The sequence below is a fragment of the Echiichthys vipera genome (genome assembly GCF_963691815.1).
Source record: "Echiichthys vipera genome assembly, chromosome: X".
Taxonomy (NCBI): domain Eukaryota; kingdom Metazoa; phylum Chordata; class Actinopteri; order Perciformes; family Trachinidae; genus Echiichthys; species Echiichthys vipera.
Window position 1 is genome coordinate 43,247,975 of NC_139825.1, and position 25,119 is coordinate 43,273,093.

General features: G+C 40.0%; 2 protein-coding genes across 3 annotated transcripts in view; both read right to left on the reverse strand.

The window, feature by feature from the left end:
• Positions 1 to 1,727: 1,727 nt before the first annotated feature.
• On the reverse strand, positions 1,728 to 12,344 carry rpp14 (ribonuclease P/MRP 14 subunit). Of its 2 annotated transcripts, XM_083938687.1 has the most exons (6): positions 12,264 to 12,344; positions 8,738 to 8,858; positions 6,573 to 6,657; positions 6,037 to 6,113; positions 5,096 to 5,174; positions 2,326 to 2,505 (listed from the first exon to the last, which is right to left on the reverse strand). In XM_083938687.1, the coding sequence occupies exons 2-6, from the start codon at positions 8,827 to 8,829 to the stop codon at positions 2,449 to 2,451; spliced, it is 390 nt and encodes a 129-aa protein (XP_083794813.1). In that variant the 5' UTR covers positions 8,830 to 8,858; positions 12,264 to 12,344; the 3' UTR covers positions 2,326 to 2,448. The 2 variants fall into 2 exon arrangements, with proteins under 2 accessions (XP_083794812.1, XP_083794813.1); XM_083938686.1 differs by lacking the exons at positions 6,037 to 6,113; positions 6,573 to 6,657; positions 8,738 to 8,858; positions 12,264 to 12,344 and having other exon boundaries at positions 1,728 to 2,505; positions 5,096 to 5,168.
• Positions 12,345 to 14,624: 2,280 nt separating this feature from the next.
• LOC310965116 (monoacylglycerol lipase abhd6-A-like) overlaps positions 14,625 to 25,119 on the reverse strand; it is a 14,023-nt gene continuing 3,528 nt past the window's right edge. Inside the window, exons 3-9 of the mRNA XM_083938532.1 lie at positions 21,912 to 22,071; positions 20,040 to 20,153; positions 19,406 to 19,538; positions 18,396 to 18,553; positions 18,190 to 18,244; positions 16,949 to 17,049; positions 14,625 to 15,129 (exon numbers count right to left, since the gene is read on the reverse strand). Of these exons, the coding sequence (XP_083794658.1) occupies positions 14,950 to 15,129; positions 16,949 to 17,049; positions 18,190 to 18,244; positions 18,396 to 18,553; positions 19,406 to 19,538; positions 20,040 to 20,153; positions 21,912 to 22,071 (901 nt within the window). The 3' untranslated portion in view covers positions 14,625 to 14,949. The remainder of the gene's footprint in view (positions 15,130 to 16,948; positions 17,050 to 18,189; positions 18,245 to 18,395; positions 18,554 to 19,405; positions 19,539 to 20,039; positions 20,154 to 21,911; positions 22,072 to 25,119) is intronic.

Below are 25,119 nucleotides of genomic sequence, written 5' to 3' on the forward strand. Positions count from 1 at the left end.
CATCTAATTTCTATTCACTCAGAAGCTCTGCTCACCTTTTACATACATAAACAATCTGGTAAAAAAGCTTTTATGTTTAGGGCTCCTTCAGACTGGAATCAGTTTCCTATAGACATTCGTTTGCCTTCATAAACTTACGGGTTTAAAAATAATTTGACTTCATTCATCTTCAACCTCTTGTCCCTGTCGGGGTCGCGGGGGGCTGGAGCCGATCCCAGCTGACATCGGGTGTGAGGCGGGGTCCACCCTGGACAGGACGCCAGTCTATCACAGGACACATAGAGACGAATAGAGACAGACAACCATTCACACCTACGGGTAATTTTAGAGTCATCAATGAACCGAACACCTGCACGTCTTTGGACTGTGGGAGGAAACCGGAGAACCCGGAGAAAACCCACGCAGACACGGGGAGAACATGCAAACTCCACACAGAAGGGCCCCAGCCGGGATTCAAACCAGGAACCCTCTCGCTGTGAGGCGACAGTGATAACCACTACACCACAGTTACTGTCACTGTCTGTGCTTATTCTTATATGAAGGTCAACATTTTACTCATGAATCCTTTTTTTTATCCCTTTTATTATGTTCGTGTAATGTTCTGACGGTCTCTATTTTTATTGATCTATCTTGTTTTTGTTTTTGTTCTATTATCTATTTTTCTATTATCATTGTATCTTAAGTGAATCTGTATCTAAACTGTCTGTTTTCTGTGTGGGACCCCCTCAAAAAAGAGTTGGTACAACTCCAGGGGTCTCTCTAGGTCGTCCTCAGTCGAGCCGTCCATCGTTGTCTCCAGTCATCCCGATTCTCCACACATCTTTCCAGTTCGCTGGTACTCTGGGCTCCTGCATCCCTCTTGAGTATGTCCACGTGTGTTAGTGTGGGACGTCCTCTGGACCGGCGCCCGCGTGTCGGTTCCCACAGCACCAGCTTGCTGGCTGACAGTTCTGGGTGTCTTTTGCGGTGCCCTGCAAGTCTCATTCTCCTTACAGCGATCTTTCCACTCACCCTTGGTGTTCCCTCATACAGGATCATGTTGGTTACATGTGCGTTCTTGCTGATGTTAAGCACCGCACTGCTACATCCTGGTGTAGCACCCGTCCAGGGACTTCTCTAGGGTTGGTTTAAGGGTCCAGCGTTCACTGCCATTAGAGAACGGACTCTACTGTCGCGTAGAAGAGGCTGAGTTTGATTTGGCGTTGTTTTGTGTCTTTTTGTCGTTCCCTCATACAGGATCATGTTGGTCACATGTGCGTTCTTGCTGATGTTCAGCACCGCACGCAACATCCTGGTGTAGCACCCGTCCAGGGACTTCTCTAGGGTTGGTTTAAGGGTCCAGCGTTCACAGCCATAGAGGAGAACGGACTCTACTGTCGCGTAGAAGAGGCTGAGTTTGATTTGGCGAGGGAGATTGGAGTTCCCTACACTGGTCATCCCGTTCAGGGCCCTCCACGCAAGTGCCTTCCTCACTTTTAGATCTTGCTCAGTTGAGTTGACCCATGAGCCCAGGGACTTGAGGTCATGAACCTCTTTCAGCACAGTGCCTCCTGCTGTAGACAGAGGTTGGTGTTCTGGGGGAATGTTATAGGTGATGAGGTGCGTTCATCCCATCAAATGAATAAATCTCATATATTTAAAACAAGAATATGCTCAGTGAAAATACATGGAAAGGATTTGATAAATTCAAAGATAACTGGCGATAAAATATAAAGTTTTAAAGTTTTAATTCCACGCATTAAACCAAATACAGAGCAGATCTGACACATTAAACTAAAAATGAAATCATTGATGGACTGACTCGTCTCTCTGGTAGCTGCTCTGTCCAGACGCACCTTTTTGTTTCCAGCATTAAAGTTCTGGATCAATAAACAACAAAAAATTACAGCTCCGAGCAAATTCGAGCTGCAGCGGCCATTTTTAAATCCCTGCGACTGTCACATCCTCGTCCTCGTCCTCTCAGTCTTTCTTCTGCTGGTCCTCGGGCATCATCACCATCACCTCCCCCTCCATCACCACCTTGTCCTTGACGGAGCACGTCACGGCAATGAAGGCGAACGACATCTTGATTTTGCTAACCACGGCTTCGGCTAGCACCTCCTCGCCGATGTAGAGCGGCGCCGGGAAGCGGATCTCCTGGTACAGGAAGACGCAGCCACGGCCGGGCATTCTGGTGCCGAGCACGGCCGAGATTAGCCCGTTGATGAGGACGCCGTGGACGATGGGCGTCTCGAAGGAAGTTGTCTTGGCGTACGCCGCGTCCAGGTGGAGGGGGTTGGTGTCGCCTGTGAGCTCGGCGAACAGCTCCACATCGCGGGAGGAGAACGCTTTGGTGAGGGAGGCTCGCTGGCCGACGTGGAGCAGCCGGCAGGAGGCCGGGGACAGACGCAGTCTCTGTTTATTAAAGATGCTACTCCACGTGAAACTCATCCTGAAGATTGTCCTCCTTCAGTCCAGCTGCAGCTCTCGACTGTTTCCTGTCAGTGCGAGCAGGTACGGAGACACCTGAAGTGGACACAAGAGAAAGAGAGACTTTATTTCTATTGTCTTTATTGTCTCAACGTGCATTCACACCAAAAGCGATGGAGGCAATGAAAGCGTCGAGTAGCCATTCAAAATCAATGTAAATGACACGATGACACGCAATGTTGCTTCAGGCAACGGGTTCTGAGCGTTAAGGGCGATGCGATAAAGCGTCCATCGCGTCTAACGCTTAATCGTGTGTGTCGCTTGATGTTGAAAAATTTGAACTTTTTAAGCGACATCGCATGAAGCTGTGCTGCGACAGCCAATCAGCGTCATCAGAGTTCTCGGTGAGACATCCAGAGGCTCACCGGGCTCAACGAAGCCGCCATTGTTGCAGACCTTGGGGGAAACCAGACTGTTCATTAGGATAAAATATAATGGACATAACTATGAACTGTGGGTGGCAGCGACATGCCTTGAGGCTTCTAGTCTGCCTAAAATCCAGAAGAAGAAGAAGAAAGGTGTCAGTGAAGAATGAAGCCTATACCCGTCTGATCTACTAGAGACCGGGCAGCACCTGTACAGCTACGGACGTTAAATCACTGACGGCCTGATCTCACTACAACACAACGGCTCTTTTAAGAGCCACACACTTCCACTGAGAGCTCAGTTCTGTTCTTTTAAAAGCATTCAGACCCCTGTTAGCACTAGCATCACTTCCATTTAGCACAGGTGTCACAGTGATCCAGTAAAGAGCCGCTGTGGCTGCAGGTTTTCATTCCAACCAATCAAAAACACACCTGGTCCAACAAATCCACTGTGTGAAGGCAGTTCAGGTGATTGCATGACACAAGTCAGGTGTGTTTTTGCTTGGTTGGAATGAAAACCTGCAGCCACAGCGACCCTTTACTGGATCAGTTTGACACCCCTGATTTGGCACAACAGCAGAGTAGGCTGAGCCGGGTTAGCTTCAGTTAGCTAGCCGCCTCGGCTGCTACCTGCGATTGAAGCAATGATCAAAAATGTGACAAATGTGAGCAAGGGACGCCATACTGAAAGCTGATCAACCAAGACGCATTTTTTGTCAACTAATATCACAGATTTCCTCAGTAAGTAGCACTCGTTAGGGTGTTACCGACCCGAACAGCAGATCTTTGCTGTTTCACTCAGACTGATAAAATCTGCAGAGCAAGTTCTACAAACATCGTTCTGGAGCTGAGAATGCAGCGGACTGATAGCAACAGGGTAAACCGGTTCTCTTTCTGTCACTTTGCATCAACTTCAGCCACTTCCTGGGTGACAGGTCAGGTCAGGATTTGACAGGTGGATTCCAGTACTGAGCTTTTTACGTGTTTGCAAATCTGGACCAGAGCAAGACTCCCACATATGACCTCTTATTATGTGTATGTAATAAGTAAAAAGCCAGCACCTCTAAATCTGAGGCCATGGCTCTCAGCAGGAAACCGGTGGATTGCTTACTCCAGGTAGTGAATGAGTCCTTACCCCAAGTGAAGGAGTTCAAGTACCTCAGGATCATGTTCACGAGTGAGGGGACGATGGAGCGTGAGTTTGGCCGGAGAATCGGAGCAGCGGGGGCGGTGTTGCAGTTGCTCTACCGCACCGACGAAAAGAGAGCTGAGGAAGACAAAGCTCTCGATCTACCGGTCAATCTTGGTTCCTACCCTCACCTGTGGTCATGAAAGCTGGGTCAGGACCGAAAGAACGAGGTCGCGGGTACAAGCGGCCGAAATGGTTTCTCAAGAGGGGGGCTGGAGTCTCCCTTAGAGAGAGGGGGAGAAGTTCAGCATCCGTGAGGAACTCGGAGTTGAGGTGGTTCAGGATCATCTGGTAAGGATGAACCCTGGGCGCCTCCCTAGGGAGGTGTTCCAGGCACGTCCAGCTGGGAGGAGGCCTCGGGGAAGACCGTGGACCAGAGATTATATCTCCACACTGGCCTGGGAACGCCTCAGGATCCCCCAGTTAGAGCTGGTTGATGTGGCCCGGGAAAGGGAAGTTTGGGGTCCCCTGCTAAAGCTGCTGCCCCCGAGACCCGACCCCGGATAAGAGGCTGAAGATGAGATGAAGTATAAAGCCGACATACTTCTGAATATTTCACAGCTCTCTAGAGTCTAACAGCCGATACACATTGTATTATTTTATTTATATATATTTATATATATATATATATATATATATATATATATATATATATACACACACGTAGAAGGTTATCCACTGAGATCCCGCAACAATTAATATAATTTAAAGCAACAAAATACCATGACTTTCACATATTTTACTAATTCTTAGACTGTTTTGAAATACTGTGACTTTTTCCAGGTGTTCCATGATCCTGGGAACCCTGGAGAAATACAGTGTAATATTAGTGTTTAAATTCATACCATGACTTTAAAACAATGTTTTACTCGTTTCAATCCAGGTCTGTGTCACGACAGCGGAGACGTGCCGAAATCCGCGAAATGGCGCAAAAGCGTCAGATACAATACCCACACTGCCGTGACACAGACACAAATTAAATTACTGAAATAGAGACACTTCTGTTTAGTCCAGAGAGAGTTAAACCGTCCCGCAGCAGCTGATTCACAACGTAAAGATCCATTTTTCTCACCTGCAGCACTCTGAAGGCACAGGCCTGGTTCTGGTACGAGCCCAGCAGAGTCAAGGAGCTCCACAGCTTCACCAAACCCCTGAAAACAAACAAACAAACACACAAACAAACACACATTATACACTCAGCGGACACTTTATTAGGCGCACCTGGTGCTTATTAAAGAGTCAGTGTGGTCGTCTGTTCCCTCTCTGTAGAAAGTCGGTGGTGTTGTGTGTTCACAGATGCTCTCCTGCGTTCCTCTGTTTAACCAGTGGAGATCTGAGTTACTGTTGTTTTCCTATCAGCTCCAACCAGTCTGAGGAGGAGGAAGAGGAAGAAGAACCCTCCTCTTCTTCCTCCTCCTCCTCCTCTTCTTCCCCCTCTTCTTCTTCCTCCTCCTCCTTCTCCCCCCCTCCTCCTCCTCCCTCCTCCTCTTCTTCCCCCTCCTCCTTCTCTTCCTTCTCTTCTTCCCCCTCCTCCTCTTCTTCCTCGCCCCCCTCCTCTTCCTCCACTTCTTCCCCCTCCTCCTCCCTCCTCTTCTTCCCCCTCCACCTCCTCCTTCTCCTCCTCCCCCTCACCCTCTTCCTCCTCCTGCATCCTCCTCTTCCTCCTCCTGCCTCCTTCTTCCTCCTTCTCTTCTTCCCCCTCCTCCTCTTCCTCGCCCCCCTCCTCTTCTTCCCCCTCCTCTTCTTCCACCTCCTCCTTCTACCCCCCTCCTCCTCTTCCTCCTCCTCCCTCCTCTTCTTCCCCCTCCACCTCCTCCTTCTCTTCCCCCTCCTCCCCCTCCTGCCTCCTTCTTCCTCTTCCTCCTTCTCTTCTTCCTCGCCCCCCCTCCTCATCATCTCCGCTCCGTGCAAGTTTGCAGAAATGTTCTGGAATAATCACCGAAGCTGTTTCTGGTGCGTAAATGCAAAAAAACAAACAAAAACATCTTTTTCAGCTCCTGCTGCTGAACTCACTTGCTGTAAACGCGCAGAAGAGCCGTGAGGGAGTCTTCATCGTACTTCAACAGGTCAAAGGTCAACGCGGCTCCCACCTGAACACAGAGAAGAACAACTTTACTGCTACGTGTCTAAAATACACCTGCAATTACTGTTACTTTTTATTTTATTTAGCACGTTAAAAAACAAGAAGATTACATTTAAAAGACATTAAATTAAATATAAAGGACACGCAAAGGGAACTGAGAGGCTTTCTTACAGTTATTCAACAATATAGGACATGAAAGGGGGAAAATAATAATAAAAAAATAAAAAATATATAGTGAAACACAGAGAAATCTGCTGATTCATTTGTTGTATCGTGTATTTTGTCAATAAAATATTAAGAAATAGAGAAAAACTAGAGCGTTTACGGTCACGAGATAAAGAAAACCCGTGTTTTTAACTTGAAGAAATACGTCGGCAGTCGATAAATTATTAAAATTAACAGTTGATTGATTTTCTGTAAATTTAAGCATCAGCTCAACACGTCCCCGAGGCGTTCATGACCTCACCTCTCCGTACAGACCGTTCAGACCTGTGATGATGAACTGCTTCAGCTCAACGGCACTCAGTTTGGTAGACTCATCCTCCAGCGCGCTGAAAACACAGACATCATCAACGTACAACCAGGGCATGAAATTGGCGCCCGCCCTCACACCAAACACGGGTAACTTTTGTGATTGGCGAGTGAAAATGTCCGTCTTCCTGCCACGTTGGCGTGTAGCCATTAAGACAACATGACACTGAGCTAGTGTGTGTTGTTGACTAATCAGGTCGCTTATTGTTGCCAAGCCATTTTCTTGGACTTTCAGAGCGCACTCACACTGTCCTTCCGCACCGCGACCCGGGCTTTAGGGTACTTGTCCCCCCTCCCTCTCCCCCCGCGCCCCAGTCCCGTTTGTACTCACGCTGCCGGGCCTCGGCCAATGCTTCTTGCTGTCCATACGTCATCACGCCGTAACACGTCACACGCATTGATCGCGATGTGTGGCTTTGTTTCCAAATCTTTCCATAGTCCTCGACTGTTTTTGAATATTTTCATCGACCAAATCTGCAGTAAACACTCCACCTCCGCATCACACCAACGTGAACCTTTCACCGCCATTGTTGTTGTTGTTAAATGTCCGCACATGGTCCGTCCTTCTATTTACATGTCCGAACAGGCGGACATAACGCTACTGCCGTAGGGCTCGTGCTCGTGCTCGTACACGTGCTTGAGCATGTGCAAACGGCTCCGCTAAAGCCCACCTCTTTCAAGCGGGCCGTGGACGGCTGTCGGCTTTTATGCGCGGAGCTGGTGCACTCAATCTGCTTAAAGGTACTAGGCTTTAGCTGAAAAAACGGTTTTGGCCCGGTACAGAACGACAGTGTGAGTGCGCCCTCAAAATAAAAAACGAGAAGAAGAAATAAAGAATGTGGCGGCGTATTGCTGCATGAAGAGGCCACTGGCTGCAACAGAAAAGAAAAAAGATAAGGAGGATTTAAAGAAATAAAATGACGTTTTAATACAAAGTGGAAAGGATTACGACCGGCTTGTGTTCGACGCCACAACAGAGACGATGCAGCGTCGGGATTGGCGTGTGTTTGGAGAGAGGAGGACGTCTGCTGCTCCTCCTCTTTAAGGACTCAGTCTGTGATCATTTGAGGTTTGCATGTGTGAAAGAGGCTTTAATCTGTGTGAAAGAGGCTTTAATCTGTGTGAAAGAGGCTTTAATCTGTGTGAGAGGCTTTAATCTCTGGTTCACAGCCACAGACGTCGACAACCTTCTGTCTCATCTCATCTCATCTCATCTTCAGCCTCTTATCCGGGGTCGGGTCGTGGGGGCAGCAGCTTTAGCAGGGGACCCCAAACTTCCCTTTCCCGGGCCACATTAACCAGCTCTAACTGGGGGATCCTGAGGCGTTCCCAGGCCAGTGTGGAGATCTAATCTCTCCACCTGGTCCTGGGTCTTCCCCGAGGCCTCCTCCCAGCTGGACGTGCCTGGAACACCTCCCTAGGGAGGCGCCCAGGGGGCATCCTTACTAGATGATCCTGAACCACCTCAACTGGCTCCTTTCAACGCTAAGGAGCAGCGGCTCTACTCCGAGTTCCTCACGGATGCTGAACTTCTCCCCCTCTCTCTAAGGGAGACTCCAGACCCCCTCCTGAGGAAACACATTTTGGCCGCTTGTACCCCCGACCTCGTTCTTTGGGTCCTGACCCAGCTTTCATGACCACAGGTGAGGGTAGGAACCAAGATTGACCGGTAGATCGAGAGCTTTGCCTTCCTCAGCTCTCTTTTCGTCACAACGGTGCGGTAGAGCGACTGCAACACCGCCCCCGCTGCTCCGATTCTCCGGCCAAACTCACGCTCCATCGTCCCCTCACTCGTGAACATGATCCCGAGGTACTTGAACTCCTTCACTTGGGGTCAGGACTCATTGATCGGCGTCTAATTGAAAATTCAAATTGGCTTTTTGTCGAGGGAATCACGGCGATGCTAACTTGTGAATATGTCGTCCCTGCAGCGCTCTATTATGTAAAAATACACATTTTTGTTATTTTTTATAGATAAAAACCATAATATACATATGAAAACATGTGTATACGGCTTTATGGAGAAACAATAAAAGGGAAAACAATATATAATGATTAAAAAACACAGTTATAAAACAAAAAACAACCATGGTGACTTACAGGCGGACCTTCATGTAATGGTACGGCGCGGCGTTCTTCAACACGACCCGTTGGTAAACTGCAGGTCCGTCCTTCTTGTCGACGTGACTCATTCTATTAAAGCGGATCAGCGGACGTCACACTGAAAAACAAAGCACCCTCGTGTGTTTCACCAGCTGAAACATGATAATATCAACGTAAACTCAACACGTTTGGGTTTTTATCGTAAAGATGCAGCGATGCAACAAACTACATCGTCATTTATGCTCATTCTGGAAAACTTCTGCATCAAATACAGTTTATTTATCAGTGTTTTTCACTTTATCGTCTCTTAATTTAACTTTTATTATTCGTTACTCATGTTAAAAGCGTCCTATCGTTCCTCTCACCTTGTTGTTGATGTGTTTATATGAATACCTCGATTTCTCCTGTCCGTCAAAGCACTTTGTGAACTTTTATTTGTTTAAAGGTTCGATACAAAATAAAGTTATTATTATTATTATTATTACAAAACTCAGTGTTTCTATTATGCTATTAGTTAAAGACATCACACTTTGGGTTCTAAATAACATTTTTCAGGGCGATTTTTCATTATTTTGCGACATTTTATCGATAAAACAAGTAATAAAATGTTCACAATAACATAAATAATATGGACAATAATTATTTTGTTTCATTTAACTTATTGTTTGTTTTCTGTTGCCTAGGACGAGTGTTATATATATATTAAAAAATAATTAAAAATAAAAACTTACTGTCAATATAAACTGTTTTCTAATAAGATCTTTAATAAAATGCTGTATAATGTCTCTAGTAGTTTAAAATCTGACTTGAAACAGATTATAAAATAATAATATAATAATAATAATGATAATAATAATAAAAGCACTTCTGGTAACATTTACACTTGCAACAAAGTGGTAAAATATATTCTTTGATGCAACTTCAAATTTAGTTTACTGCACTCTGAAACACAAACATCATAAACTCTGATAACTTCAGAGTAACGTTTATAATATTACACATTTTATTCAGTCTCGACACATCAAATACATGTTTTGTTTGCAAAATACAATAAAAATAAGCAAATTTAAATGCAATTACAAAAGTTGTTGCTTTCAGAACTGAGCGTTTAAATAAAAAAGAACAATAATAGAAAGTAAAGCAATAGAAAATAAATAAAACATATTTTCTTAAAGAGGATCAATCCAAAGTTAAAGTTGATAAACTGTCAGGCAGCAATGGGGCTTTCTCTGATTTCATACGTTTTATAAATTAAGTAAAAGCTGCAGTTCTGTTAAAAATGTAGAAACGTTTGTTTAGAAAGTATCTTGGTGAGTTTAACCAAGTTATTTATGTTATAACTGAGTTTTCTGTCCTTCATGATGAAACCAAGTCTCACACTGTTGTAAGTCAGGAGTGGCACACACACACACACACACACACACACACACGCACGCATGCACGCACACACGCACACACGCACGCACGCGCAGAGGTAGATTGCAAGAGAAGTTTTGAGTTTCCACTTCTGTTTTACAAAAAGCAGATTCATTACAGCCCAAATTAAATTCTTGGGAATTCACCACAAGGATAAATGTCATTTATTGTTTTTATGTTTTATTGTGCATCTATTTCTCTTAGAAGTTTACATCTAACACACTTGGCATCCAAGGCGGAGTATTCCTTTAACCAGGGTTCGTACATCTTTCCCAAGGTCAAATTTCAAGCTTTTCCAGCACCTGGGGCTGTGATAAATTCCATATTTCTACAAATATACATTTAAAATATTTATTTCACCTTTTTTATCCCATTAAAAGAGATGGTGCTGTGCTATAAACAACTCATATTGTGTTTTGTAACACCAGAAGACTGAGAAATTAAATTAAATGTCTATTTTACAGATATTTGTTGATAAATAAACTCAATACAGATACAATTCAAGCACTTTCAAGATCAAATTCAAGCTTTTCCAGCACTTGGGGCTGTGATGAACTCCATATTTTTACAAATACATATTGAGAATAATTATTTCACCTTTTTCTTTATCCCATTATAGATTATATGTTATTTATAAAAATGTATATATAAATGTATATAAACTGCACATAAAGTAGATTAGTAATAAAGATTATATACAGCAATTACTGAATTGTGAAAAAGGGGTTTAGAGATTAAAGTGAAAACTTCTTCCTACTCCTTTTCAGGCAGAATTAATTGTACATTTGTTGTTACAGGTTTTTTCCCTCTTATTTGTGAACTAATTTAGTTTTGTAATACCAAAAGAAGTTAAATTAAACTTCTATTCTACAGCTATTGTGAAAGAAACTCAATACAGATACAATTTCAAGCACTTTCAAGGTCATTTTCAAGTTTTTTTAGCACCTGGGGCTGTGATAAACTCCATATTTCTACAAATACATATTAAAAATAATTATTTCACCTTTTTTATCCCATTAAAAGAGATGGTGTTGTGCTATATACCACTCAAATTGTGTTTTGTAACACCAGAAGACTGAGAAATTAAATTAAATGTCTATTTTACAGCTATTTGTTGTTAAATAAACTCAATACAGATACAATTCAAGCGAATTCAAGGTCCGATTTCAAGCTTTTCCAGCTCTTGGGGCTGTGATGAACTCCATATTTCTACAAATACATATTGAAAATAATTATTTCCCCTTTTTTTTTCCCATTATAGATTATATGTTATTTACAAATTTATAAAATGTTTTATTGTATAGTTAGATTTAAAAATTGTACATAAAGTAGATTAGTAATATAGATTATATACAGAATTATATACAGCAATTACTGAATTGTGAAAAAGGAGTAATATTAAAAAAGTGAAAACTTCTTTCGACTCCTTTTCAGCCAGAATTAATTGTATATTTGTTGTTACAGGTTTTTTCCCTCTTATTTGTGAACTAATTTAGTTTTGTAATACCAAAATAAGTTAAATTAAATGTTTATTCTAAAGCTATTGTGAAAGAAACTCAATACAAGTACAATTTCAAGCACTTTTAAGGTCCGATTTCAAGATTTTCCAGCACTTGGGGCTGTGATAAATTCCATATTTCTACAAATACGTATTAAAAATAATTATTTCACCTTTTTATCCCATTAAAAGAGATGGTGTTGTGCTTTATACCACTCAAATTGTGTTTTGTAACACCAAAAGACTGAGAAATTAAATTAAATGTCTATTTTACATCTATTTGTTGATAAATAAACTCAATACAGATACAATTTCAAGGACTTTATCCAAAATTCAAGCACGTTTTAAAACCTTGAAGTCACAACATTAAAATTCATGCATTTTAAAGTATCTCAAGCACCTGTATGAACCCTGTTTAACATATATTTTCCTTTAAAACACATGTTTACCCCCTGAAACTAGCTAACAGGAGGTCAAACACTAAGCTAGCATAACATTAGCCACGTTAGCTCGTAGCTGCTACACTCACAGATAAGAACAACAGCTAACTTCTGTTTGTGATTGTAAAAATATCGAAATAAATAGAGTTTTTCCCATAACTTAACTCACCAAACATCAACATTTAGAGACAAACTGCGTGTCCTACAGCGTGCCAGGGGATCCGCGCATGCGCAGTGCTCACAACCGGAAATGCCAAAGAGGTCTAAATAGCGAGATAGATCCGTCTGTTACAGGAAATTCCGGCATTTCAGCGGAATAAGTATAAATACATACATTTAAAAGAAACACACACAAAAAAAACAATAATAATAATAATAATAATAATAATAATAATAATAATAATAATAATTATAATATCATGTTAAAATGATGTGTAACTATGGTTATGTTGTACCTTAACAACATTTCAAATAAAAATAAATTGTATTTATTGTTCCTGTTATTCTTATATTCTATATTTCCCCGTTTTTATACTGTTCATAATTCTACAATCTGTTTTTTCTTATTGATGCTACTTCTATATGCTTGCTATCCACTTTGCTGCTGTAATAGACCTTTTCAACGGAATTCCATTGCTAGGCAACGGCCTTGTTAACTTCCTGTCAGCTGATGTCATTCACGTACATTCGACAGGAAATGACGTAAGACTGTTTTGGAATGTTTATGTTTACATCTTTGAAAAGGTTCATGAGGAAATTTCCCCTTTGTGGCACTAATAAAGGGAATATATTATCTTATTTTATTATTATTATTATTATTATCATTATTATTATTATTATTATTATTATTATTATTTGTTCTGTTTATACTGTAAATATATATAATTCAATTTATTTCAATTTTATTTACAGTGCCAAATCATAACAAAAGTTATCTTAGAACACTTTACAGAGTAGGTAAAGTAAATTGACTAGATTCATTTAAAACAAAAAGTAGATTTAGTACATTGACTAAATTAATTTAAAAAAATAAATAAATAAAAAGTAGATTTAGTACATTGACTAAATTAATTTAAAAATAAATAAATAAAAAGTAGATTTAGTACTTTGACTAAATTAATTTAAAAATAAATAAATAAAAAGTAGATTTAGTACATTGACTAAATTAATTTAAAAATAAATAAATAAAAAGTAGATTTAGTACATTGACTAAATTAATTTAAAAATAAATAAATAAAAAGTAGATTTAGTACTTTGACTAAATTAATTTAAAAATAAATAAATAAAAAGTAGATTTAGTACATTGACTAAATTAATTTAAAAATAAATAAATAAAAAGTAGATTTAGTACATTGACTAAATTAATTTAAAAAAATAAATAAATAAAAAGTAGATTTAGTACATTGACTAAATTAATTTAAAAATAAATAAATAAAAAGTAGATTTAGTACATTGACTAAATTAATTTAAAAATAAATAAATAAAAAGTAGATTTAGTACATTGACTAAATTAATTTAAAAATAAATAAATAAAAAGTAGATTTAGTACATTGACTAAATTAATTTAAAAAATAAATAAATAAAAAGTAGATTTAGTACATTGACTAAATTAATTTAAAAATAAATAAATAAAAAGTAGATTTAGTACATTGACTAAATTAATTTAAAAATAAATAAATAAAAAGTAGAATTAGTACATTGACTAAATTAATTTTAAAAATAAATAAATAAAAAGTAGATTTAGTACATTGGATCAACGAACAGGATCATCTTTTTATCCGCGGTTTATTTTGACAAAGTATTTTCCTCTGCAGACAAAAATACGTTCACTCCTGCTTCCTCACAAAGCTCAGAGTTTAGCAGGAATGACCCCGAGCCCACTGGTGCTCAGCCTATTAAAAGAATAGATGCTAAGCCTTGGTTGGGTGACGTCTGTAGACCAAACAAAAAACATGCCTTAGACATTACAATTCTGAACCTCTCATCACAAGGTCTCTAACACAGGGTGCAGATGCACAAATATGCCATTATACCATCATGAGTTAGTTATTTGCATTATCCATTAAGAATGTGAGACAGAGGAGACACTGAACTGTGTCTGACCTGACAAAACTATGATTATGAATTACAAATATCCAAAATTCCCACAACAATATGAAAGGATTTCCTCATTTTTGACGCATCATGAATTCATTTTACTTTTATCAAACCTATCTTTTTGAGAGAATTACTTTTCATACTCTTTTATCCCATCTGTGCAAATCAATGCAAAAAAAAGATGTATTCAGTTTGGTGGATGGGAAATCTTGGAAAATAATTTACTCTTGATGACGTGGTTTGTTGGCGTGCTACAACATGCAAAGACTCAAATGACACATTTACAAACAATCAATGAAACTTTATCTTCAGATTTATTTCTGTAGTCCAGAGACACGTGTTGTGCAGATGCTGACGTCATTGAATCACTTCATTTATCAAACTTTATTCACCTACAGCACATTTTCTGAATCTAAATCTGATCTGATTGTGTTTTTACGAGGTTAAATATACAGTCGGTTCACAGCAGTAGACTTCACAAAAAACACCTGCCGTTCACATGAAACAAGAGACTGAAATACGTGTTTTTCTTAAAGAGAAATGTGCAAAATCTCAACGTGGAATGTTTTCAGTCAACATTAAACAGACCGCAGCCTCCTGCACGGTGCTGTGTGTTTAAAAAACTTCAGGAATATTTAACTTTCTGTCTTCCGACTTTTGTGCGTGTCATAGAAAACTCTTTATATCAAACTGTAAAAAGATCCTCTTCACTTTTCACGTCGCCTTCGCCATCCACAGTGAGGTCACGACGGTTTTCTTCAGGAAAGTTTCTTAGTGTTTTCACCGCTGACTTCCTGCGGCGACAGGAAGTCCATGATGAGCGTGGCGGCTTTCCTGGGCCGCTCCAACGCCACAGAGTGACCACAGTTGTCCAACACCGTCACCTGGCAGTTTGGCAGTGTCGCCTGCAGCACTCCCGCCCCCGACACGTCCACCACCTGAGACAGAAGGCAGGTTCATTCCTTTAGTGATCAACAGACACGTGTTTTTAGCTGCTTGTCTGAAATATAAAAATATTATAAAAAATGTTTTTAGAGACATTCATGTTCCCCTGAGGATAAATCCTGATGAATCAGTTGATCCTCTGATTTTTTAAATTACTTTTTAAGTGACAAGGGGGCGGCAGTAGTTCAGGTGACTCTGCTGGGAACCGTAGGGTAGCTGGTTCGAGTCCCTGTGTGGAACATGAATGGAGCGTGGCCTGGTGGCTGGAGAGGTGCCAGTTCATCTCCTGGGCACTGCAGAGGTGCTGTTGAGCAAGGCACTGAACTCCCAACTGCTCGATCCATTGGCAGCCCCCTCGCTCTAACATCTCTCCATTAATTGCATGTATAGGTCCTGTCTGTACATGTGTGTGTATTTCGGGCCTGTGTGTGTAACATGAATAATATAATAACAAAAAAAAATTAAATTTCCCCTTGCGGGATGAATAAAGGCTTTCTTTCTTTCTTTCTTTCTTTCTTTCTTCCTTTTTTTTTAGCACCACCAGTTCTAACATTTCTGGTTTTGAGTGAAATGAGTCAACAACGTTTGAATGGATTACCATGAAATTTGCATCATGCGTCGTGTTCCCCTCAGGATGAAGTGCAATAACTCTTGTGATCCTTTTTTTTAGAGCCATAATCAGGTCATTAAAAAACAATTTTGAATGTATGATCAATACCTGCAAGAACTAGGGGTGTCTCAAACTAAAAATGTTCAAAGTCAAATAATCGTCGCATCGTTTTGGGTTTTTTTGCTCATGAAAAACCCTCTGATCCGGTGGAGAGCCATGGACATGAAGCAGACGCCGGTGGGTGCACGTGAGTCCAGCGCTGCGCGGTCACGCCTGTCAGGTAGAGGGTTACTGAGAGATGTGATTTCTGATTTCTGATAGGAGCATCTAATTAAAAGTATTTGTTGTTATAACATAAATATGTTTTGTTTGTATCTGTGTCAGACTCTGTTGGATTGAGCGTCTATAATGAAAAACAACAAATGGGCAAATATTCATTTAAATGATGCTGATGATTAAACAGAAGCAGACTGTTGTATTTCTGGCGCCCAGATAGATTTAAAGCCCAGCCAGAGAGGGGGAGGGGGTTATTCCCGCACACTGAGGAGATAATTTAAAAGCACATGAGTTATTTTCACAACAGTATTTATTAATAGGCTTATATTTAAACTCAAATAGGCTATTTATCATTGTTTATTGGGAGAGACCAAGCATCTATAGGTAAATCAGACGTTCAGCACCCCCAGAGCCAGAATGGAATAATCCATTGTTGCATAACCACATTTTGGACGATCCGACTGAGATTCGCCGTCAAATCAGGCTCCTCGGATCAAATCGTCGACTATTCGGGGTCGCCCCTAGCAAAAACTAAAACCTTCACATCAGCTTGAGCTTTTGGTTTGGTGCCTATTAACAAACGTTTGCATGCTAACCGTCTCATTTCCCTAGATAGTTTGTGTAGTTAATGGTCAATCCCTCTGTGTTTTAGTGCAGAGCTGTGAATTAGAGGACTCTCTGTTAGATTTTACTGCTGGGGTCAGTTATCTGAACGACTTCCTCTCTGAGGAACACGCCAAGGCCACGGCCCCTCTTTGGCGTCTTCAGTCTCACTCCCTGGCAGTTCGCAGACACAGCTGCAAGGTTAAACAGTAACGCTTGCAGTCACTGGGTAACACTTCTTTCCTAGCTAGTCCTACCTTTCCAGTTTTTACGGACATCTATTCTGTGAAATGACATTTTTAAACGCTGTGATTCGTTTGTACCTGGTCCTCCTTCCCCCAGATGACCTGCACAGGTGATGAAATCAGATGCAAGTGTTCCTGCAGCGAGTGACGAGACTTCTCCCCGACGATCTCCATGAACACTGAACACACACACACACACACACACACACACACACACACACACACACACACACACACACACACACACACACACACACACACACACACACACACACACACACACACACACACACACACACACACACACACACACACACACACACACACACACACACACACACACACACACACACACACACACACACACACACACACACACACACACACACACACGCACACACGCACACACACACACACGCACACACGCACACGCGCACACGCGCACACACACACACACACAGCAGCATATTAGAAGCAAATGCAGCAACAATTATTAAAAATAATCTTAAAAACCTGACAACAGGTTTTACTAATTAAGTAATTACAATCACTTCTACTTTGTTTTTTTAAGTGTAATTCCGGCGCAAAATCATCCCACAGTCTTTTTCAGCACTTACATGCGTAAAAAAAAACTGTTTTTCTCGTGTAACAACTATTAACAGAGAAATCGAGGAGAGTCGCTAACAGCGGACGTGGCTAACACTGATTAGCTCGGGGCAGCACGGTGAAGGCATTCAAACGTCTTTTTTAACCACTAATGCTGCTGAAAATAACATCAAACCTCTGCAGCAGCATGAGAAGAGTCCCTACACAGAAAACACAGCACCAACAGCGTAGTTAGTGAACCCAGAGTTTATTAAAAGAGTGTTTTAAAGACTTACCAACTGGCCCCTGTACCAGCTCCTCTCATAGTAAAGTCCATTCAAGTGGATTACCAAAGTCAATCCCAGAGGAAGGAGCCCATTGGTGCTGTGTTTTGTGTGTAGGGACTCTTCTCATGCTGCTGCAGAGGTTTGGTGTTATTTTGAGCAGCATTAGTGGTTAAAAAAGACGTTTGAATGCCTTCACCGTGCTGCCCCGAGCTAATCAGTGTTAGCCACGTCCGGCTGTTAGCGACTCTCCAGGATTTCTCCGTTAACAGTTCATACACAAAAAAAAAACTGTCTTGATGGATGATTTGATGAATGTAAGTGCTGAAAAAGACCATGGGGATGATTTTGCGGTGGGATTTCACTTTAATAACAGATGGTTAACCAATTAAAAGAGTTTAGCATCACTTCAGGATAATCTGCGAGGAGGAGAAGCATCTGCACACTGACCTTCTTTGTAGAAACCATTGTTGGGGATCCTGTTGTCAAGGAGACCCCGCATGACCTGGCAACACACACACAAACAGCTGTTGTTAAGAGTTAGTAAATTTGAGGGTTAAGACCTGGAGCACGTTCAGTCTGAAAACAGGCTTTGAGAGACGTTTCCTGTCATTTGTCGGGCGTGTCAGAGGTGGTGAGGCCGCACAGCGCTGTACCTGTCGGGGGAGGTTGAGGGGGGTGAAGCAGCAGAGCTTCATCATGTCCTCCAGCTCCTCAGGAGTGGTGGGGATCAGAGGGATGGACTCCTGCTGCTGAGTCTTCTCCATCTCCCTCAGACGACTGATGAACTCAGAGTCTGTGGGATAAACCAGACCTGGAGGACGAAGAAGAAGAAGAAGAAGAAGAAGAAGAGGAAGAAGAGGAAGAGGAAGAGGAATAGGAACAAGAACAAGAACAAGAACAAGAACAAGAACAAGAACAAGAGGAATAAGAACAAGAACAAGAACAAGAGGAAGAGGAAGAACAAGAACAAGAACAAGAGGAAGAGGAAGAACAAGAACAAGAACAAGAGGAAGAGGAAGAACAAGAACAAGAGGAAGAGGAAGAACAAGAGGAAGAGGAAGAGGAAGAACAAGAAGAGGAAGAGGAAGAGGAAGAACAAGAACAAGAGGAAGAGGAAGAGGAAGAACAAGAAGAAGAAGAAGAAGAGGAAGAGGAAGAACAAGAACAAGACGAAGAGGAAGAGGAACAGGAAGAGGAAGAAGAACAAGAAGAAGAGGAAGAGGAAGAACAAGAACAAGAGGAAGAGGAAGAACAAGAACAAGAGGAAGAGGAAGAACAAGAACAAGAACAAGAGGAAGAGGAAGAACAAGAACAAGAACAAGAGGAAGAGGAAGAACAAGAACAAGAGGAAGAGGAAGAACAAGAGGAAGAGGAAGAGGAAGAACAAGAAGAAGAAGAAGAAGAGGAAGAGGAAGAACAAGAACAAGAGGAAGAGGAAGAGGAAGAACAAGACGAAGAGGAAGAGGAACAGGAAGAGGAAGAAGAGGAAGAACAAGACGAAGAGGAAGAGGAACAGGAAGAGGAAGAAGAACAAGAACAAGAGGAAGAGGAAGAAGAAGAGGAAGAGGAAGAGGAAGAGGAAGAAGAGAGGGTCTGTGATTCTGCTTCATGAGACAGTCTGAGGTTTGAACGCTGAAAGGAAACGCTGATCGTGCGGGTTTACCTGCTGGACAGACCAAGGTGACACCCGACAGGTAAGAGGGGTAACGGGCAGCGTACACTCCAGCGACGTTCCCACCCATCGATGTCCCGACCAAGTGGAAGGGTCTTTTGTCGAGACCGATACTCTGAACAAACTGCACAGAGAGAGAGAGAGAGAGAGAGAGAGAGAGAGAGATAGAGAGAGAGAGAGAGAGAGAGAGAGAGAGAGAGAGAGATAGAGAGAGAGAGAGAGAGAGAGAGAGGTGTTCAGTGCTTCTGTGCCGTTACGTTTGCCAGTAGCAGCCGTTCATTTTGTCTGTATGTAAGTTTATCAGCAGCGCATCAGTTTGACGCTACACGGGCACAGGTGCGTCACAGCGTGTGATAAACTGCCGTCTCACCTGCTATAACAACACAGGGTCTGTTGTTCTGTGTTCATGTGCACTTAAACAGGGAGATACATTGAAGCGCGTCAAAAACGTGCCCTCTCCCAGCGCCTGATTGGCTGATTGACGTCTCAACTCAGTGACTCAGCACAGGTTTAGTTGTTTTTTCCTCTGTGGTACCAAACCTGGCAACCTCACCCTGATTACAAGACTTCAGGAAGCTGCACAACAACAACAACAACACGCACACACACAGTCGTACACACACACCTGATGGATTCGGCCGACCTGGCCCTGAATGCTGTAGTCCTCGGCGCTGGTGCGACTCGTCCCCTCGTGCCCCGGCATGTCCACACACACCACATGCTGGTTTCTGGGGAGATGCTGGAGGGTAAAACAAAACAAAGACCAGCTGAAATAAAACGGTTTTGCATTAACGACTCACTAATTCGGATCAGCTTGACAAAGAGTGACAAAAAGAAGAACCCTCAAAGCAGACGGTGTGTGTTTGAGAAATATACACACTCTACATGTTACATTTCTAAGACAGTGTGTTCTTACCTCTCTGGCATGTCGCACAGTCGTAAGTAGAGATTTAGACATGAACAACTCCGCAACCCTCCAAAGTCCCACCCTCTTCCCCCTGCCTCACCTCTGACGCTCCCTGAGCATCGCAACTTTGTTTGTTTGTTTACATCAGGGATGTCAAAGTCAAAAACATCAGAGGAAACAAATTTGCTACAAGCCGAGGGCCGGACTGGTTCAATGTTTATTAAAACATATTAAAATGATGCATATAACCTGTTGAACCAAGACCTAACACAGTGTTTGTATTTTATTTAATGATTAAATGAATAATCCAATATTTTTGTATCTGTCAGTAATTTAAGTGAAAACATTTTCCAACAGACAAAAACAAACTTGTCCTGTACATAACATGAATAAAGCAATATTTTCTTATGACTTTAGTTATTTCAAGGAAAACATTTTCAACAGGCAAACAGCAAAAATATGATAAAGACACACAGCTTTGTGAACATGTGCTTGAAACATCTTGTGCTCATCGTTCACCTTCCCTTTAGCCGTTATTGGGGAGGGGGGTTGCTCAAAGTTGACATCTGCCCTGAATGCTGATGAATAATGAAGCGGCTCACTTGCGGCGCTGCAGTGAGTTCGCGGGCTACCGTTGCATTGTGGGTAATGTAGTTTTGGAGCGTGAAAAACACCAGCAGGCGGCTGTGGCGTGTGGGCCGGTTCTATTACTAATCAAATATCATCCGGGGGGCCAAGATCATTCATTCGCGAGCCTTGACTTTGACACCCACGGTTTACACTGATGACGTTAACGCTAATCTTCCTTGCAAAAATATTACGCATCGTGTTACAGAACTACAGTGACTGATAACTGATAGTTGCGTTATCCCATTAGACAAACTAACCTCTAACCTGACTCTGCCAGACGGATTGATTCACATGGTGCTCATTTGCTCAGAATATCTGGGAACTCTTGTCTGGAGATCTTTTGGGAAGGGGCGAAAATACTGGTTGCTGATTGGATAAACCATCTGTCTGTCACCAACATACGGGCCAAATCAACCAACCAGATCAACGAAGCGTATGACGTCCTGACAGCGTGGAGGCAAAGCTCAGAAAGTAAACAACATGTGAGTAAAGGATATTTGCCGTTTGTGTAACGTGAATTTACGGATCAAAGGCACAATTTCAGGTGTCCGGTCCATGTTCAACAGAAGGAACCAAGAGAAGAAAGCGTTAGCGAGCTGCTTGCTAGTTAGCCACGTGCATTTTATACACAGAAGCCGCCATGTTATTTAATTGCGTCACACTTAAACCCGCCTCAAAACCAACGCTGATTCAGTTCAGTTCAATTTTATTTAATGTTATTTATAGTCATAACAAAAGACACTTTACACACTGAGCAGGTCAAGACCAAACTCTGTGACTTCATGATTTACAGAGACACAACAATTCCTCCATGAGCAACAACAAGCTGCACTATCTTTAATAATAATAATAATATTTATATATGAACAGACGCAGCTCTATGGAGGACGGCTATCTGTGCTGAGCAGTGTGTGCGTGTGTGCGTGTGTGCGTGTGTGTGTGTGTGTGTGTGTGTGTTACCTTGACCACGGGCAGCCACATGTCCTTGGTGGCAGAGAAGCCGTGCAGCAGCAGCAGTGACGGCGTGGCGCCCCGTGGCGTCCCGCGGCTGCTGTAACAGAAGCGGTAACTTCCACGGTGAGAGTAGTGGACCTCCAGCCCCAGCTTACGACGCCAGTACCTGCAGAAGGTTTAAGGGTTAGAGTCGGGGTCACAGGGGAGGTCTGCTTTGTTACATCCTCCATCCATTTAAACGTGTTTATGTAAATATATGTATACATTTTATTTATATATTTTTTTATTATTATTATTATTATTTATTTTCCTTTTTTTCTTTTGTATGATAATTATTCTAATTTATTTTCTTTTTAAAATTATTATTTTTTATTATTTTGTATTTTTTAAATTATTATAATTATTGTTATTTATTTTATTTTGTATTTTTTTAATATTATTATTATTATTTTCTTGTTTCTCTTTTTCTGATAATCTTCCTTTTTTCTTTTTGAATTATTATTATTAGTATGTCTATTAATACTATTAGTAGTATTTCTTTTTTCTTATTTTTCTTCTACTTTTTCATTTTTTAATTTATTATTATTATTTATTATTATTGTTATTATTATTTCTTTTATTTTTCCTTTTTTTCTGCTACCTTTCCTTTTTCCTTTTTAATTATTATTTTTAGTATTTCTTTTCTTTTTTCTCTTTTTTATCTTGTTTCTCTTGTTTCTCCTTTTCCTTTTTCTTCTTTTTTTATTAATTAATTTAATAATTATTATTATTTCGTTTTTTATTTATTTGAATTATTTAATTATAATTATGTTTTTTTTTTTGCAAATTTTACTTCTACTTCTTCATTTTTTCTTTTTTAATCATTATTATTAATTATTTTTATTATTACTTTTCTCTTCTATCTTTTTTTCTGCAATTTTTTCCTATTTTCTCTTTAAATTATTATTATTTCTTTTTTTTTACTTGTTGGGCGAAGAACAGTCGTGAGCTGCCTGTTAAGTTATTTTGGTTTATTTTCCTTCCATTTTTGATAGTTTTGTGAATACGGAGAACACTTTTATGTTGTTTATGTTCTTTTCTGCTTAAAATCAATAAAATCTAAAAAAACAAAAACATGTGTCCATTCTGCTTTCAGTGTAAATCTGCTCTATAGATGTGAAAATAGAAATAAGAATAGGTAAACGCAGATGACGATATGTGACAATATCAATATGTGTAAATACCAAACCAGAGTTTAATGAAGTAAAGGAGATATAAATGAATAAATAATAACAGATTAAAGCAGCTGACAGGTGAAATTGACGCCCTTTGGTGCAGTTTGGTGTTAACATACATGGTCATTATACACTTAACTCTCCCTGTGTGTTTGTTTTTATGTATTCGTATTCTGCAGTTACTTATTATTTCTGTTTTTGATGTTAGTTCTTTTGTGATTTGTCCTCGTTGTACCCTGCGTGTTCTGTCACGGCTCACTGAAGTAAACCGATTGGTCTACGGAGACAGAAATAAAGTTAAAGTTCAATGTTTCAGTGTTTTCCAACTTAATATTTTGTGCACGTAATAAAGCTGCTGACAAAACCACGATTACATCATGGTGACTCAGCACTGTGTGTGTGTGTGTGTGTGTGTGTGTGTGTGTGTGTGTGTGTGTGTGTGTGTGTGTGTGTGTGTGTGTGTGTGTGTGTGTGTGTGTGTGTGTGTGTGTGTGTGTGTGTGTGTGTGTGTGTGTGTGTGTGTGTGTGCAAAGATAATCTGCTAAACAACCAACATAAATTTTTACAGCATAGGCAAAGTCCAGGTCAGATACACACCAACAGTCCTGCTCCTTCACAATAAAAGCCTATTTTAGTCGCAGTGACATAAAAACACTATTATTTAAAATAATTTAAAATAAGGTAACTTTAAGAAAAGCAGATATTTGTTTCTACACTGTCGTCTGTCAGAGAAACATCTCTGCAGGACGTGTGTCACGCTGCTTAACGCTGTTTAACGAAAGGTCACGCGGTGAAAGGCTTCGTCCTCTGGAGAAAATGAATGCATCCAGTAAACTTTAACATCTGATGATAATAATAATAATAATAATAATAATAATAATAATAATAATAATAATAATAATAATAATAATAATAAAAAAATGATAATAATAATAATAATAGCGTACACAACAGCAGAAGAAGATAAATATTATTTAAACGTGTATGTGTATGTAAATATATGTATACATTTTATTTTTGTTTAATTTAATTTATTTTTTATCATTATTATTTATTTTATTTTCTCTTTATCTGCTACTTTTTCATTTTTAATTATTATTATTATTATTTAGTTTTTTCTCTGTTTTTCTGCTATTTTTCCTTTTTTTTTTACAATAATTATTATTATTAATTTTATTTTTTAAATTATTATTATTTCGTTTTTTCTCTTTTTTAAATTTCTTATTTTTCTTCTACTTTTTAATTTTAATTTTTATTATTGTTTTTATTCATTTTATTTTTTCCTTTTCGTTCTTAAATTATTTTTAAATTATTATTATTATTTATTTTATTTTCTCTCTTGTTTCTTCTACTTTTTTCTCTCTTGATCATTTTTTTTATTTTTTTTTATTTACAGAAGGTTGTTGACGTCTGTTGCTGTGAACCAGAGATTAAAGCCCCTTTCACACAGATTAAAGCCCCTTTAACACATGCAAACCTCAAATGATCCAGACGTTAACGGGCTGGGCTGCGTGTGAGAACGCAAACATCGGAGTCAGACCAAGAACAAAGACAAACAGAGATCGTTTTATATTCTCTATCTGTAACCTTTGAACGTCCTCCTGTTGTTTAGTTGTTATTGCTAAATTCTGTGCTTTTATCTTTTTTTTTATCTGTATGTTTGTGTTCGCTTGTGTCAGCAGATCAGATTCCTGATATGAAATCTGTTTAAATACTTTATAAAGTTTATTCTGATTTAATCTCAGAGTGAGTTCATGTGTGAAAACAGACGCTTATTGTTTCTTTTCCTTTTTCCCTTTTCATATTTTTTTTAATTATTATTATTATTATTTATTTTCTTTTTCTCTTTTTTTCTGCTACCTTTCCTTTTTTAAATATTATATATTATATATTATATATTATTATTATTATTATTATTTATTTTATTTTTTCTGCAACCTTTTCCTTTTCCTTTATTATTATTATTATAATTATAAATAGTATTTTTCCTCTTTTTTCTG